This window comes from Crassostrea angulata, chromosome 7 (assembly GCF_025612915.1).
Source record: "Crassostrea angulata isolate pt1a10 chromosome 7, ASM2561291v2, whole genome shotgun sequence".
NCBI classification, from domain to species: domain Eukaryota; kingdom Metazoa; phylum Mollusca; class Bivalvia; order Ostreida; family Ostreidae; genus Magallana; species Magallana angulata.
Window position 1 is genome coordinate 4,999,890 of NC_069117.1, and position 16,036 is coordinate 5,015,925.

General features: G+C 33.3%; 2 protein-coding genes across 2 annotated transcripts; both read left to right on the forward strand.

The window, feature by feature from the left end:
- Nucleotides 1-3,131: 3,131 nt before the first annotated feature.
- On the forward strand, nucleotides 3,132-5,678 carry LOC128155930 (transient receptor potential cation channel subfamily V member 5-like). Its single transcript, XM_052817827.1, has one exon. It carries the CDS (start codon nucleotides 3,132-3,134, stop codon nucleotides 5,499-5,501), a length of 2,370 nt encoding a protein of 789 aa, XP_052673787.1. The 3' UTR covers nucleotides 5,502-5,678.
- A 5,257-nt stretch (nucleotides 5,679-10,935) lies between these two features.
- Nucleotides 10,936-14,677, forward strand: LOC128156182 (transient receptor potential cation channel subfamily V member 5-like). Its single transcript, XM_052818224.1, has 2 exons — nucleotides 10,936-11,118; nucleotides 11,534-14,677. The coding sequence occupies exon 2, from the start codon at nucleotides 11,547-11,549 to the stop codon at nucleotides 12,822-12,824; it is 1,278 nt and encodes a 425-aa protein (XP_052674184.1). The 5' UTR covers nucleotides 10,936-11,118; nucleotides 11,534-11,546; the 3' UTR covers nucleotides 12,825-14,677.
- The last annotated feature ends 1,359 nt before the right edge of the window (nucleotides 14,678-16,036 follow it).

The following is a 16,036-nucleotide window of genomic DNA, read 5'->3' on the forward strand; positions in this document are numbered from 1 at the left end:
ACTTTGGACCCAACAAAACATTTTAAACATGTTCAATAAGTGTTTTCCTGGGGACGATTCATTGTCATTTTAAGACGGGGTCACGTGACCCCGTCTATTAGTTTACTGTCAGCCGAAGTCTCAAACCAGAAGGCATGCGTAGAACACATGAATTGAGTCTACGCGTAAGAAAATAGTGCAGAAAGTTTTCATGCATATTAGTAAATATATATTATAAAAACACGCATTAAATCTTTTAAGTCCTCGGTGTATAAATTAAATTCTATTTAGAAAATAAACAAATAGTTTTATTGATCAAAATATTCCTGCTCGGGTTCAAATGTGGAATGAGTTACGTAACTGAATGCACAACGCCGTTGACAATTCAGTTGGTGTTCGAGCTCATTAATCAATAAAAGAGGTTGAAGGTTGAATCGAATGTAATGTTCCCAAACGCAATGTATCATTTTTGAAAAGTTGTGAATTTTATTTTGACAATATTTCACCTGATACTACCGAACTTCATGCACAAGCCGGAGTTAAAATTAGGACGGATTATACACAGATGTCTTACATAGTAAATAGATGTTTCATTGGCTTCCAGTCTACCTGCAGTATGACTGCTGTTCGTCTCTAAAGGAATTTTGTACATAGAAAATAAAACCAAATCTGAATTTACCTTTTCGTTCATTGGCTCTTTAATCAATTAAACTGAATTAAAATTTTGAACAATGCATTGTAAGCAAAATCTATATAGATTATGCTTTTTGGGTGACCAATACATCAAATAATATATACAATCTTATAGATTTAAGAACCAAGTTAAATGTTAATGTTCATGCTGTCTGGCTTAGTTGGAATCAGGCTTAGAGTGAATTACATTGTAAAGTAATGCATTACATTACCATTTCTTCACAAATTAGGACATTAAATTACCATTACCAGTACTTAATTGTCTTGAAGTAATGCATTACATTACCATAACCAAAAGTCAATACGTTTTCAAAAGGTAATTTAAAAGCTGAATAAAGAGTTAAACTTTTTGTATATGTTTCGTAAATAAAACATGCTTAAACACATTTACAGGTTCGTGCTCACTATCAGGTTCAAACTTAATGACTTATACAAGATTGCTGTTACACTTGTAGTTCTCAAAGTAAGGTCGGTCCCGTAACATTTACACGCTAATGGCAAAGTTGCCAATCTCTGTTATTTATGTCTCTGATTTTCGGAGTATGATTTTTAATGAACAGAACGGTTGTATCGTAATTCGTGTAGGTGATGCACGAGTTTACACAAAAAGTAGTAAGTGGCGAACGGATTTATTTTTACCTATTAATTTTGCATGAATCGCTGCAAGAAAATCGTGTCAGATATGTCGGTCTAAAAAATCAAAATGGCGACCGTGACAAACCCTTTTATTGTTAGAGTACTTGGAATCTTATTGTTAAAAGAAATATTTCTAACGTCAGGTGCCTGTGTTTGTTATCGGTATACAAATGTTAACTTTGTTTATTAATTCAGCAGTTTGAGATTTTGGGGTTTTTTCATAAACATTGTATAACGGATACCGTCCGACTTGTGAATTTTCTCTTGGATCACAAAATTGAATAAATCTAATGATTTACATTATCAACCTTGATATAGTTGTTTTGATTTTCTCGGTTAGTAGTAATTTTTAAAATTGTTCCTTGGTGTCTTATTTCACATAAAATACCGTTGTGTCAATTTTCTAAAATTATGAAGTCTGGGATTGAGTAAAATTTAGACAAAGTATTAGACAATTGCAAAAAGCCAATTTAACGTAGATTGAAACAACTAATTAAAATTCATAATTTTTGGAAGCATATCACAGGGGCTCGTCACGAAGTTTTTTCAACCTTTTATATATACCACCTCTATACTATAAAATACACAAGGGAGGAATCAAAACTCGGAAAAATCGCTACCTCCCGATTTCGGTCGCCTCGTATTAATTCTTCTCGGACGTTAAACCCTGCACTCTAGGTATCATTAGATCGGGAAAGGACCATGGTTTTTAGGAATACCTGCAAAATTTAAACATCGGCAACAATTTTAGAAGTTTTCACGCATTTTTTTCCAGTTTACTCTCCGGTGACACTTTCTTCGATCAGATGTCGCGCTCTCATTGGTCAATTCAATGTTGCTCAAGATAACTCGTACGCGGACTTGTATTTTAGAGGGATTTTCAAACGATATTCAAACTTGCTTTGATGCAAGAAATACATAGTCACGTCCTACCGAACGTCCGAGGTATTGTTAAAATATTTCTACATAAATATGAATCATCATTTGAATATCCCTCTAAAATACGAGTCAACGTACGATTTATCTTGATCAACAAAATTAACCAATGAGACCGCATGAATAAATTTGGTGCGCAACATCTGATCGAAGAAAGTGTCACCGGAGAGTAAACTGGAAGAAAATGCGTGAAAACTTCTAAAATTGTTGCCGATGTTTAAATTTTGCAGGTATTCCTAAAAACCATGGTCCTTTCCCGATCTAATGATACCTAGAGTGCAGGGTTTAACGTCCGAGAAGAATTAATACGAGGCGACCGAAATCGGGAGGTAGCGATTTTTTCGAGTTTTGATTCCTCCCTTGTGTATTTTATAGTATAGAGGTGGTATATATAAAAGGTTGAAAAAACTTCGTGACGAGCCCCTGTGAGCATATTCGAGAAAATCAAGGACAATTACAAATTCAAACTTTCAAGACCTCGTCTTTCAGTACTCTCAGTAATTTAATTAGTTACTTCTCTTCATAATTTTTTTTTCATTCTAGATACAACGGGGAAAGTGACCCTGACTCCTGACACCCATATTGACCAGATCATGCAATGACAAGTTTATTGTATCATGTCATTTAAACTTTGGGTCGAGTTCCCATAGAAACTGGTCAGTATATATACAATTTGACATGTTATTTTATGACAGTTTGATAAGGTCTTTATCTTGGAAAATTTTCGGCAAAATCGGTTTCTATGAATGCCGGAAAAGTGCTTACAGAAAATGTGTCTTAATTTGTCAACAGAAAATTTTGATCGAAAAATATCACAAAGCTGAATTTTATTTTCTGTGTTTTTTTTAAAAAAGCCGTTAATTTCAGGTCTAGCAAAATTTTTCATCATGGAGCGAACGAAGTACCTTACAAAGTCAACGACGCAATTGATTAATAGCGGTGAAAAAGAAGAATTTCTTCTTTTATTTGCAAAAGATATAAAAAGCGGAGATGTTAAGAGTGCCAATATTAGGCTTGATACTTTAGAAAGAAAAGAAAGTCTTGAATGGCTGAAAGAGTATTCATCCTATAATAGTAAAAGCGAAACTCTACTCCATTTAGCAGTCAAGAAGCTTGATGATGAATCTTTCATAAGAAAGCTCGCAGAACTATGTTCTCAGTTACTTACTTCACAAGTCAAAGATCAAGAGAAATTTTGTGGACAGACAGTCCTTCATATATCCATTACCAAGGGAAACGCTGTACTGACCAAAACACTGCTGGATGTTGTCCATCAGAAAGAAAACGACAGAATGTCAGAATTATTACAGTTAACGGCGACAGGAGGTCGGTTTGTGAACACTGTGATGATGGGACAACTTCCTCTATCAGTGGCTGCACTTACGGGTAATGCCGAGATCGTTGACATTCTCTTAGATTATGGAGCTAATTTGCATGCTCAAAATGGGGAGGGTGATACCGTATTCCATTCTATAGTTAAATATGCGGCAATATACCCAGAAAAAGTAATGGCTATCATTCAAATGTTTCGATATCTTACCGGAAAACTGGAAAGCAAATATCAAATCGACACAACCATAGATATCAACTCTGAAGATGATAAATGTCGACACATACATTCGTTTGTTTTGTTCATGAAAAATAGAGAGAACATGACTCCACTTCAACTTGCCGCCAAACACGGAGTTTTTGAGCTTTTTGAAGAGATAATTAACATGAGAAATGTTTACTGCTTTATCAGAGAAAACGATGGGTTGTATGACGTTAAAGAGTACGACATAACAGAAATAGACAATGTTAGCATTATTCGCACCTCAGATCACAGACGTGAACAACGAGTTGCTTCCAAACCAGAAAACACAACTCCACAGTTTGAAGGAGAACCTACAAAAAGACTTCACATAAATGAAACGCCATGTGGGCCTTGCTGTTTCAATCCCGATTCTGTATCGGTATTAGAGATGCTATTCAGATATGACTACGACAGAAAAGATGCCTATCGTATTATTGAGTTAACTCCTGTAAAAAATATCATAAAAATGAAATGGGACATTTATAAATGGGTTTTCCTGTTGTTGATGATACTTCATTATCTTTTTATAATATTTCTCACTATATATAGCGTATACAACGTTGAATTAGGCATTCAAACAGTGAATGGAAATAATGCCTCATTATTTTCTGAAATTTTTGTATACGGGTTTCGATGGGTATCATTTTGTTGTGGCTCTTTATATGGTTTCATTGGGTTTCGTTTATTAAGTGCTAAGTTCCGAAAGAAAAATATCATTTTTTACTTTACGCATAATTTAGAATATATTACTCCAATGCTAATTTTATCTGTTACAATGATCCTCGATGTAGTGTGGTCTTTAATAGAAGAACACGACAATATTCCACTTATTGTTGCTTTGATTTGCGGCTGGTGGTTGAATATATTCTTTCTTTCACCAATAAAACATTTCAGCTTCTTCACAGAACTAATTAAGCAGGTGATCATCGGGGATCTTATCCGATTTGGACTAGTTATTCTATTTGGATTGTTTTCTTTCTCCGCTGGGATGTACATCGTTTTTCGAGGAACAGGCGAAGATGATTTCTCGTCATACAGAAGTACGATGATGGCAATGTTTAAGCTTGGAATTGGGATCAGCGATATAAGCGTACTATATTCTGCCCGAATTCCGTGGGTAGCGGTTACAATCTTCATTGTCTTTACAGTTTTTACATATCTTCTCATGCTTAATGCCTTGATTGCGATGATGTCACAGACATGTTCCCTTGTGCTAGAAGAACGGTTTCCTCAGTGGCGAACACAACAACTGTCTATTGTTCTCTTAATAGAGGATATATTCTGTTATTGCTGTTTTGAGTATATATTGTCATGTGTAGGGACACCAATAACTTCAAAAGGTTATGATCCAATGACAAGGACGAAGAAAAAAGAAAAGCGATATGTCTTAGAAATACATTCCTTGCAAATGGAATATGCGACACAAGAGGACAAAACATCTATAAACAAAAAATCTGCCAAAAGGCAAACACTATGCCTACAATCAATAGTCGAGGAAAACCTATTAAGGAGTCAAACTTTTACAAATCCTCTTTCCTCTAATATTTTCCCAGCTCGACAAAGTTCGATTTATACGACGGGCGTTCAAGCCTCTGGGTCTTTTCAACCGTACAGTCATCGTAAGTCAAAAGAGGGAAAAAAAAGAAAGCGTCTAGAAAATTTAGATGAAATGAACACTAACTAAGAAAATGAAGAGTCAAAAAAGTTTAGACCAGTATCACCAAGAGTACGTTCATCTAAGAAACCGACTTTAGTATCGCAGATGGGAAAATCCTTTTCCGAGAATGGCATGGAAACTCGAAACCAACATTCGCCTGTTGTGGATATTGAGCCATTGACCTGTCATCTTAATCTAGCTAAATCACCGCTTGATAGACAAAAGACCATCTGAGTATGAAATCTGAAATATAACTGATTCTTTCACTTGAAAGAAATTAGTAGGTCATTTTAGAAAATGTATATGAATCTCAAAGTGGAAATCATAAGTGTATGAATTTGTCTGTGATGTTATTGTAGGGGAAAAAACCCCCGAAACAATTATTGTTAATATTAGATAAGACATTTTAGCGAGTATTTTTGATTCATGCTTCGTTGTTTTCTGTGCTTTACAGCAAGGGAATGGCATATCACGTTTGGGATTTCACGTGAAATGTTGTCGTTAACCTTCTTACATTTTAAAAGATATATTTTTTTTTTATTGAAACATGTTTGGTTATTTAGCTGATGAATGTTGTTAAAGAGGCATGGCCACGATTTTGGTCAATAATGTACTTCCAAATTATAATGTTTACAATGCTTCAGTAAGGCGTGCATTTTTAATAGGCAACAAAAATTAAAGCATCACCAGTTGAGTTATAAGTTCCAGAGATAACAGGTCTTTGCTATGTTTTACAGGTTGTTTTTAAAAATTCCAGTTTTTGACCCAAAATAATAGTTTAAATGTTAAGAAATGATTATTCATGCTTTAAAGGAAAAAGAAGATTGAAAATTCAGCTTGTTTAGTAAACCTACATGTATGTAAACAAAAACAGGACACATGCCCTGTTTACAAGACCTGTGAGTCTTCTACCTTGTCGATAATTCAACGACTTACTCTTAAATTTCATTTGATCATTAGAAATGAAGTACTAAAGCTTTGTAACTAATAGAAACAGAAAAATAGTATTTAACTTAATTAAATAGTGACCATGCCTCTTATATGGTTGATACATGTTTGTTATGTAAAAGTTTGCTTTATAATCATACATTATATTGTGTATAAAACCAGAGTGCATAGTTTGAGATGAATTAATGTACGATTAAAATGTTTTAGAAAAAAAAAATTAAGACACTTTCTTCATTTTGATTGTAGTAGATATGCATACAAATACCAATTACTGCTTATGTAACTATAATATATGGTGTCAGAATAATTAACAAAATGATGTTATTTGAAATGAGTTTATTGGCGATAATGGCCATATCTGCTTCAATTGTATAAAAACAAAATATGTAGGTATGAAGGCTATTACCACGAGATTTACCCTGGGAACGGATAAACACCTCTTGGCGGCGAATCTTAGAACATACTTGTACTAGAATTTAACAGTCCATATAAAAAATATGAACACAACTGGTAAGCCTAAATCCGCAGTTAGCAAACAACTTGAAGGGCATCTGCCGTCCTTGAATAACAACCATGATGGTTTGTCAGAAAGCGTTGGTTCCTAAAATGAAATATAAAAACAGGAGCGCAGAAAAACCAGATAACTCCTGAACGATGTCCGTGAGGTCACCACTGGTAAGACAGAACTAACACAGTCTGCCCGACCAGTAGGGCAGTCTGTTGGGGTTTACTTAGATATAATAACATGAGGCCAATAGGCCTTAACGGTCACCTGAATACCATAGCCCATTCACAAAATAGTCGAGGAGTCACATAAATGCATTCAATTGAGTTTCATTATGGAGTAGATGATTATAATATTGCAATGACATCCACCTCACTGCCTGAAATTTTTTCGAAAAGGACTCTTAACCCTATAGCGTAGCACAAAACTTTAAGATCGTAACAGAGTGTATGAAAAGGTGCTCAGATCCAATTCAAATTCTTTTCTCATATATGTTAACTTTCTAGATAGGTTTAAATTTTACATGTTTTCATAGATAAACTAAAATTAGGTGGCTAGTATACTACTTATTACTTTACAATTAACAAGTCTACTTGTTTATTTACAAAGAAATGAAGGCTGTTTTTGTTTCAAATAATAAAAATACCTGCATAACTATTTTGATCATACAACTTCTGAATTACACTATATTTAATTATTGATTACTACATATATACAAGCCAAGGAAGATAACCCCTTTATAAAAAAGCAAGGGAAGATAACTCCATTAACTGTTATACTCCTCTTCAGTGAACTCTTTTTAAATGCTTTCACAATATCTTATCGATAACTTCGATGGGCAGCTTCATTTTTTTCTTTTCTAAACATGTAAATAAACTCATTTCTTTCATTGAAATTCCTGAGCAGAATAAAATAATAAGACAAATGCATACCCCCCCCTTCCCAACCATAACCCTTGCCTTACATGCACGTGACATAAAAATTATCAAAGATGATAGGATAATTTTTTTTTCTAAATATGCAGTTAGTTTTTATTCTGTGTTCTGTGTCTGCAGAGAAGAAGATTTTTTAAACGTTATATGCATTAACACTAAATGGCCATATTGCCCCCACTACTACCTGAACCCCTGACCCAGGGGCCATGAATTTTCCAATTAAGGTAGAGGGGTTTGTGGACATCATAACCATGCATTCAGTTTTTCTCCACATGTGTGGGAGTAATAGGAAGATTTTCTAAGATTTAATACATTTTCACTATATGGCTAAATTAGCCACGCATTTACAAAGGAATATTGGACTAGATATATAAAAATCTACCTCTCAAAAACCAATCAGCCAGGAACGCTGAAACTTGTATTAAAACATCCTAAAGTTTGGGGAAATTTAAGTTTTTTTTTTCAAATCATGATCCCTTGGGTATGATTGGATTACAAGGTGACAGAGGGACAAAATTCACATTGGAATATCTAGAATTTTAAAAAAAATCTTAAAAACCATTTGCCCAGAAAAGATCTAACTTTAGAGAACGCAACCTCAGGTAATGTAGATTCAAATTCAATATTTTTGTAATTAGACAACCCCTTATATAAGATTTTAATATATGAAGGAGACAAAATTGACATCCTTTAATCGGAAAAGAGACCAAAGTATACAGGAACCGTTATACGTCTTAAAAGTTTAGCACCCCCCTTCCAATATGAGGGAGCTCAAATTGGCATCCTTGAGTCAGAAATGGGGATACAGAGGATATAGAGTGTGATCACTCTTCCATGGCACCTGATCCTACCTCTTATTTGTTTAGAGGTTCGTGTTTGCTTTTCTCCTGTTTTATATTTTTCCTTTGGACTTTTGATATTGAACACTGTTTGTTATCGCCAAGTATAACGCAAACCGAATTGCGATTAAACGCAAAGCTTTGCATTTAAACATAGTAGCTTTGCGTTTAAACGCAATAGAAATTAATTTTCCAAGTAAATTGGCCTTAATGAGCTTTCGTAATATAGAATATACAGATATAAAATGTATTGTTGAATTGAAAATTAACCTGATTCGATTTTATTCATTAAAAAACTCATTCAAAGAATATTTTGCAGTTCTACATAAGCTCATTGAAGAATGGTGTTCCGATGGGGCCACATTGACCTTCGCACTTTCGCCTTTAGGTCGAAGATGCGAGTTTAAATGCCGACAATGTTTATTAAAAACTAAGATATTTTTTGAAAAGAAGCTTTTATCTGTGTTTTAAGTATCCAATATCATTTGACGTACTTTGACCAAGTATTGTGGATTGATTTAGATTTTCTGAAAACGCAAAAGCATATTTACCATACAGCATTGCAACCTTCAGATGATAAATTTGCAATAGAAATGGGCACAGTGATCTTATAATGTAATGCCTTTTGATTAAAAAATCAATATGATATTCAACCAGTTTTTAAAGCAAGAGTACGAGGGTTATCCCAAAATAGCGTAGACAGAACACATAACTTAAAATCTGTTCATTGCAATTTTATTAGATTTCTATGTTTTCTTCAACGGCCCTTTGGCAAACAATACTGAAAAATTCAAATCTGTAATTTATGAATTTCTTGAGAAAATGAATAATATGTAACAACAAGTTTTGTATGGCGGCGAAATGTGCGACGTCAAAAATGTTCATGTCGAATTAATGATCCAACATTCATTTATTTAACTTATTTAATCTCAAACAATATTTGATTTCAAAACATAATTTAAATGCAAATTACTAAAACCCTTTGTGGCACAAGTTTTATCTTTATGTGTCTTTGATTAGCTGAATAACGCCACTTGTCTACGCTATTTTGGGACAACCCTCGTACAGTACTGAAATCTTATATATTTCCAAATTCAAATGGTGCTCTTTGTATTTAATTTTGTAATAAGTTTAATTATCTACTATGAAATACAAGTTTATTAAAATATATATTCGGCTTAACACTTTATAATTTACTACTCATTTTCCATGTATTTACCTCACACTGAGAGCATTAATTGCATTTCAATTGTTTTTCATGATTTTTGTAGAATGCATAACTACTGACTAGTGAATCTCACACCGTTTTTAAAAAAATAGCGTGGTTCACATATCATTTACATACTTATTTTGGTTAATATCTAAATAAATATTGTTAAATAAGATTTAGTACTTTGCTGTATTTAATTTATTATAAGTATCAGATATAGTCATATATAGCCTTAAACACAGAACAGTACTAATGCTTGTTTGGCCTAAGGTCTATACTGTATGTATGATCCGGGCTCTGCTGCTGTTTTCACCAACACCACTTCGTTTATTTGTCTTTCAGGCCTAATAGAGAATATGGATGGATTCTTGTTAAAAAAAATATTGGAACAGCAAACTTGCCCATTTTGAACTGTTTATAATAATCAAATAAAACTTTCAATCTGTTTTATTGTTGTAAAAAATTAAACATTAATTTACCTTGAAAATTAGGTTTTTTGATGGCTTTCTCAAGTCATCGCAGAAATTTACTATGTATAACTTGTATTACCAGCCTAAATTTCAGCCTCTTGGCAAAAAAAAATGTCTGGAAAGATATATGTATTGTTATTATTTCTTTATCGGCTCCAGATAGTTTTCTTTTAAGGACTTTTTCTGACCTTCTGGTAAATGTTGAAAATGTGTTTTTGTAATGTATTGCATGCAACATTATTTTTTGCAAAATATCTAATAGAAGGGGTCTTTGTCTAGCTTCTATATAAAATAATGAACGCCGCAGATCTCTAAATGAGGGGAGCACATACTTTATTGGAGACTTGTTATATAAAGAAGTTAATTTCAAAATCATACAATCGCATATTATTCTATGTAATGGTTTTTAGATAACAAAATCACAGGTAGTGGCATGTCACAATTCGTTTTTAAGTATTGAACAGCAAATAAAAGATAAAATTTATAAACAAAACTAAACTTTTAAACAAAACAAAATTTTGAAAAAATATTCAAACAACATATGTTGTTTCCCGATACCAACAGTTACACCAATGTTTGTAGTTGTTAAGTATGAAGTTGTTTTCTGTATAGTGAGACGTAGTAGATTGCATTTGATGTACTTCGACCTTGAGTTAAAAGATAATTTCCACTCAACATGAAAAATAGACATACACCTACGGTACTTCCATTGACAGTGTGCTTTCAAGTACTTAAAGGTATGGATGTGGTAGGGTCTATCAAATTACTTTTATATTAATTTGTAATAATATACATATATTAACTTAAACTTATTGGTATTCGGTTACTTTTACTTAACGTATTAGGTTAGAATATTAGGTTGTGTTGTTAAAGTTCACGCTTTAATTTTGAATTTAAAAAAAATCTTATTTACAAAACATAATATGGATCTGATAAACTTAATTACTTTAGATTTCTAATTAAAAGCAAGGAATTAATATCCACGTAAAATCGCGAGAAGCACATCTCGCGATTTTTAAATTGTCGGATTTATTTTTCAAACATTTGTAGCCTACATGAAATTGTGATAAAAATCCGGCATTCTCTGTTTGATTCTTAAAACTAAATTACTAGGAGTATATTTACCTTATCATTCTATTGTTTTTTAAACAGCAAACATTGCGAAATGGAAGGACTGTATTATATAAAAAAGTATGAAGATGATTTAGAAAAAGATCAGGAAGAAAATGTTGAAAGTTCAACAATGGGTGTAGAATCACGGGAAATAGAACAAGACCGCTTAGAACACATAAAAACTTCCACAAAAGAACTGATAAATACAAACAACTCTGAAAAGGTTCTTTTTGAACTAGGAAAAGATATTATCAATGCAGATATTATAAGTGCAAAAGCGAGACTAGAAGCGTTGAAGGACCGGAAGAAGCCCGATTGGCTGAAGATGTACCAAAGCCCTGACAAGCAAGGCGAAACCCTGCTTCATTTGGCAATTAAAAGCCTGGATGATATAGCTCTAGTTACAAATCTATCGGAGATGTGTCCAGATTTACTTCTGATGTCAAGGGAGCAATCACCAATATTTCACGGACAGACAGCACTACATATGGCAATTACCAAAAGCAACAAAGAAGCAATTCAAGAAATGTTAAGAGTTGGCATTAGATATAAGAAAAAGGAGATGTCGACTCTGTTGCACATTCGCGCAACAGGATCTCGGTTCGTGAACACGGTGATGATGGGGCAACTTCCTTTAACTGTCGCCGCACTGACGGGGAATACCGATATAGTTGATGTTTTGTTGGAGTTTGGAGCTGATTTAAACATTCAAAATGAAGAGGAAGACACTGTGTTGCATTCATTAGTTAAATACGCAGCAACATACCCAGAGAAAGTAATAACCATTATTCAGATGATGCAACATATAAATCAGAAACTGGAAAACAAACATCGAATCGACAGTAGCACGTTTGACCATTTCGGAAATGATATGCACCGAAAGGCTAACTCCCTCCTTTGGCTTGTGAAAAACAAAGAAAGCTTGACGCCTCTCCAACTTTCCGCAAAGCACGGAGTAACGGAACTGTTCGAAGAAATTCTTAATCTAAAAAATGTGTACTGCTATATCAGTGCAAATGATGGATTGTTTGATGTCAAAGAGTATGACATCACAGAAATAGATACTGTCAGCGTTATAAACTTGGCGCAAAGCCATAAACAATCCAAATCTATCCCTGAAAACTTCGACGGAATAGCAAGAAATATCGTACAGTCAAATCAAACAAACTGTGCCTTTTGTTGGTCTTATCCTGAAACAGAATCCATCTTGGAAATGCTTTTCAATAGTGACTATGACAGCAAAGACGCATATCGCATCATAGAGTTACCGCCAGTTCAGAATATCATAAAAATGAAATGGAACAGATATAATAAGTGGTTTATATCGTGAATGATACTTCATTATGTTTCAATGATACTATTAACAATGTATAGCGTATATAATGTTGAACTGAGGATTCCAAGTGTGCAAGGTAACAATACCACCACGTCTCAATCTGTTGTTTGCGTTTTTCAATGGTATTCGTTTAGTGTAGGTTCAATCTATGGCTTTATCGTATGTTGTTTAATGATTGCTAAGTTCCGTAAAAAGAATGTCTTTAATTACTTTTTTCACAATATGGAATATATATTTCCCATGCTGATACTATCTATAACGATGGTCATTGATGTTCTTTGGTCCTTAATAGAAGAACACGACAACATTCCTTTAATCATTGCACTTATTTGTGGCTGGTGGTTGAACGTATTTTTCCTTTCACCCTTTCAAAAATTCAGCTTCTTCACAGAACTTATCAAACGTGTAATCACCGGTGATCTTCTCCGGTTTGGACTGGTGATTCTTTTTGGGCTTTTTTCATTTACAGCTGGAATGTACATTGTGTTCAGGGGAACAGACGAAGAAGATTTTTCTTCGTATGGAAGAACGATGATGGCAATGTTTAAGCTCGGGATAGGGATCGACGATATAGGGGTGTTGTATTCTGCACGAATTCCATGGGTAGCAATATCTATCTTTACAGTCTTTACTACCTTTACATATATACTTATGTTGAATGCTTTGATTGCAATGATGTCTCAAACATGTTCTAGAGTGTCAGAAGAACGATTTCCCCAATGGCGAATACAACAGCTCTCTATCATTCTTGTTATTGAAGATCTTATCTGCCGCTGCTGTTTTAAGAATATGCGTAGTGCAGGAACCAAGAGGAAAGTTTGTGGATTAGATCCAAAAACAAGACAAATAAAATACGAAGAAAGGTACTTTCTAGAAATTCATGCCCTAAAGAAGGAATTTGCAACAGCAGAGGATAAAGTACGAGTACAAAAAAAATCAAATGACTTGGAAGTACAACGCACTTTTTCGAACGGCGGTAATAGGATAACAACGAGAAATGATTTTTCTTCATCGGGAAGATATACACCTCCAATGGTCGATAAAACATCGCCGCAGAATGACTTATTAGCACATTCTTTTCGTTTGAAAAAGAATACAAGGCAGATAGTGCCTATCTCTATAGAAGAGCCACCCGTTCAACGAAAACATAGGAGAGAATTTTCACAAGAGAAAAATGTCTTAAACGAAGACGACAAAGTTGCCCATTATTTCCAAAAACTGGACACATCCACTAGACGCATAACTCTTGCCAGAAAACCGCCAACCGGATTAAATTCTCAGAAAGAGCGAGATCAAGTAGAATGTGAAATCCGTACTCTTACTGATTATTAATGACGTCTCTTACTGTATGTGTTGGATACATTAATAAACATTTAAATCTTTTCGTATAAAGCGTTAGAGTAGTAAAGGTTTGATTATTGTATTGGCTTATGTTTAATACTTATAAATATGTTTTGGTTTTGAAAAAAATAATTTGATTTCTTTATATCTAAGTCAATGTTTAATTCAAAGTTAATCAATATAAATTTTGATTAAAAAATCCTCTTACTAATATTTCATTCCTACCTGTCTACAGCTTTATTTATGCTTCGTGTAACTTTCGCCGTTTTAAACTAGCAAACTGATCCGCCCGTCTTGAATTCTCCCAGACATAGTTTTGTTCAAAGAGGGATAGTTTGAGCCATTGGAATCGCCAAAGTTTTAAATTAGCCTGCTGACAGCGAGGGCGCAAAATACGAAATTAAGATGGGACCAATATTTCCCTGTATACAGTATCAACAAATTACTGTATGAAATTAATCACAATGATACTTATTTGATATATCTATATGTTTTGAATATTATGATGTTAATCAATTGATCATGAGCATATTTCAAAAGTTTTTTTGTCTCTTAGATTAAATAATAAATGATACGAATATGTATTTTGAACTTTTTTCTTGCAATATTAATAACACTGTTCATCTGTTCAATAGTAAACAGTTGACCAAAAGTATCATATATTAAAAATGCATGAAAATTTACCATCTATAAATATTGTTTTTTAAGACGTGTTAATAAAACAACCAAAGAACTTTTCACTTAACAAAATATAGTATCAAATGTTTTATTGTTATTTTGGTGTTTGAAAAATCATTAATACGCTATTTTGATTTTTAACATGGCGAATCTTAGTTTGGTTAAAAGAAACAAGCGTCTTTTCTTACACGTTACAAAAACCAACATTTCAAACCTACAATATTACAATTTTATTCAAGTTGCAACAGTTATTAGTTGTATAATGTTGAAAGATGAACAAGAATGTCAAAGATTAGTGACGTTTGATGAAAATAAAATTTTCTATATAAACAGAATTAAGAAAAAAGACCATTCTGTCATATGCTACATGACGTTTTAAAAAAAATCAAAGCGCCAACGCATTTATCAGGAGAACCATTGCTATATGAAAGAGTAAAAAGGTAATTAATTATATTTATCTGCTTTACATGCGTCTCAAGCAACACACGCTGTTGGTATCCGATTTTCAGATTTTGAAATGTATGTTGTTGTTGAGATAAAAAAGTTTCACATCATAAAAAAAACTATAATCAACCTTTTTAATGTTTGTTTTGTACATAAATTAACCTTTAAATAATTTTGATATAATTAAATGACTTATATTTATAAAAGTTCCAGCGAGTAAAAATGTGTACGTAACAAAATGTAGTAATCTCAAATTACTCTTTATGTAATGAAGTGGATTTTACAGTATGTTACGACATGTTAGCTTATTATTACGGCGTATCAAAACATGTTAGTTCAAAGCACTCTACCATGCATGTACTTACGTGAAGATGGCGAAAAGTATTACCATGCCCATTTGAGATAGAATGGAAGTGAGATAATGATTGTTGACTGTCGATAACACTACATTTCAATTCCATTGCTGATGCTCGAGTAGATTTGATAACTTGAAACTGTGCATTTAATTGTAGATAAAAGCGCCCAGATGTGTACTGTGTACCGAAGAGGAATATAGAAATAATGAATAAAAACTCCAATATTTCGGTCAGTGGTGGGGCAGCCGTATATTATTTACCAAGATTTCTGGTTTCATTTTTTTACGTTGGATATAGCTGTATATAAGGAAAATATAATTTGTGCAGACGTTCTTTCTACTTATAATTGATTGAAGTGAGAAATAACAAAAATATAGGTTCTCCATT

What these genes read in the sequence shown, in the direction of transcription:
- LOC128155930 (XM_052817827.1), top strand. Translation starts at nt 3,132, where the DNA reads ATGGAGCGAACGAAGTACCTTACAAAGTCAACGACGCAATTGATTAAT.
- LOC128156182 (XM_052818224.1), top strand. Translation starts at nt 11,547, where the DNA reads ATGGAAGGACTGTATTATATAAAAAAGTATGAAGATGATTTAGAAAAA.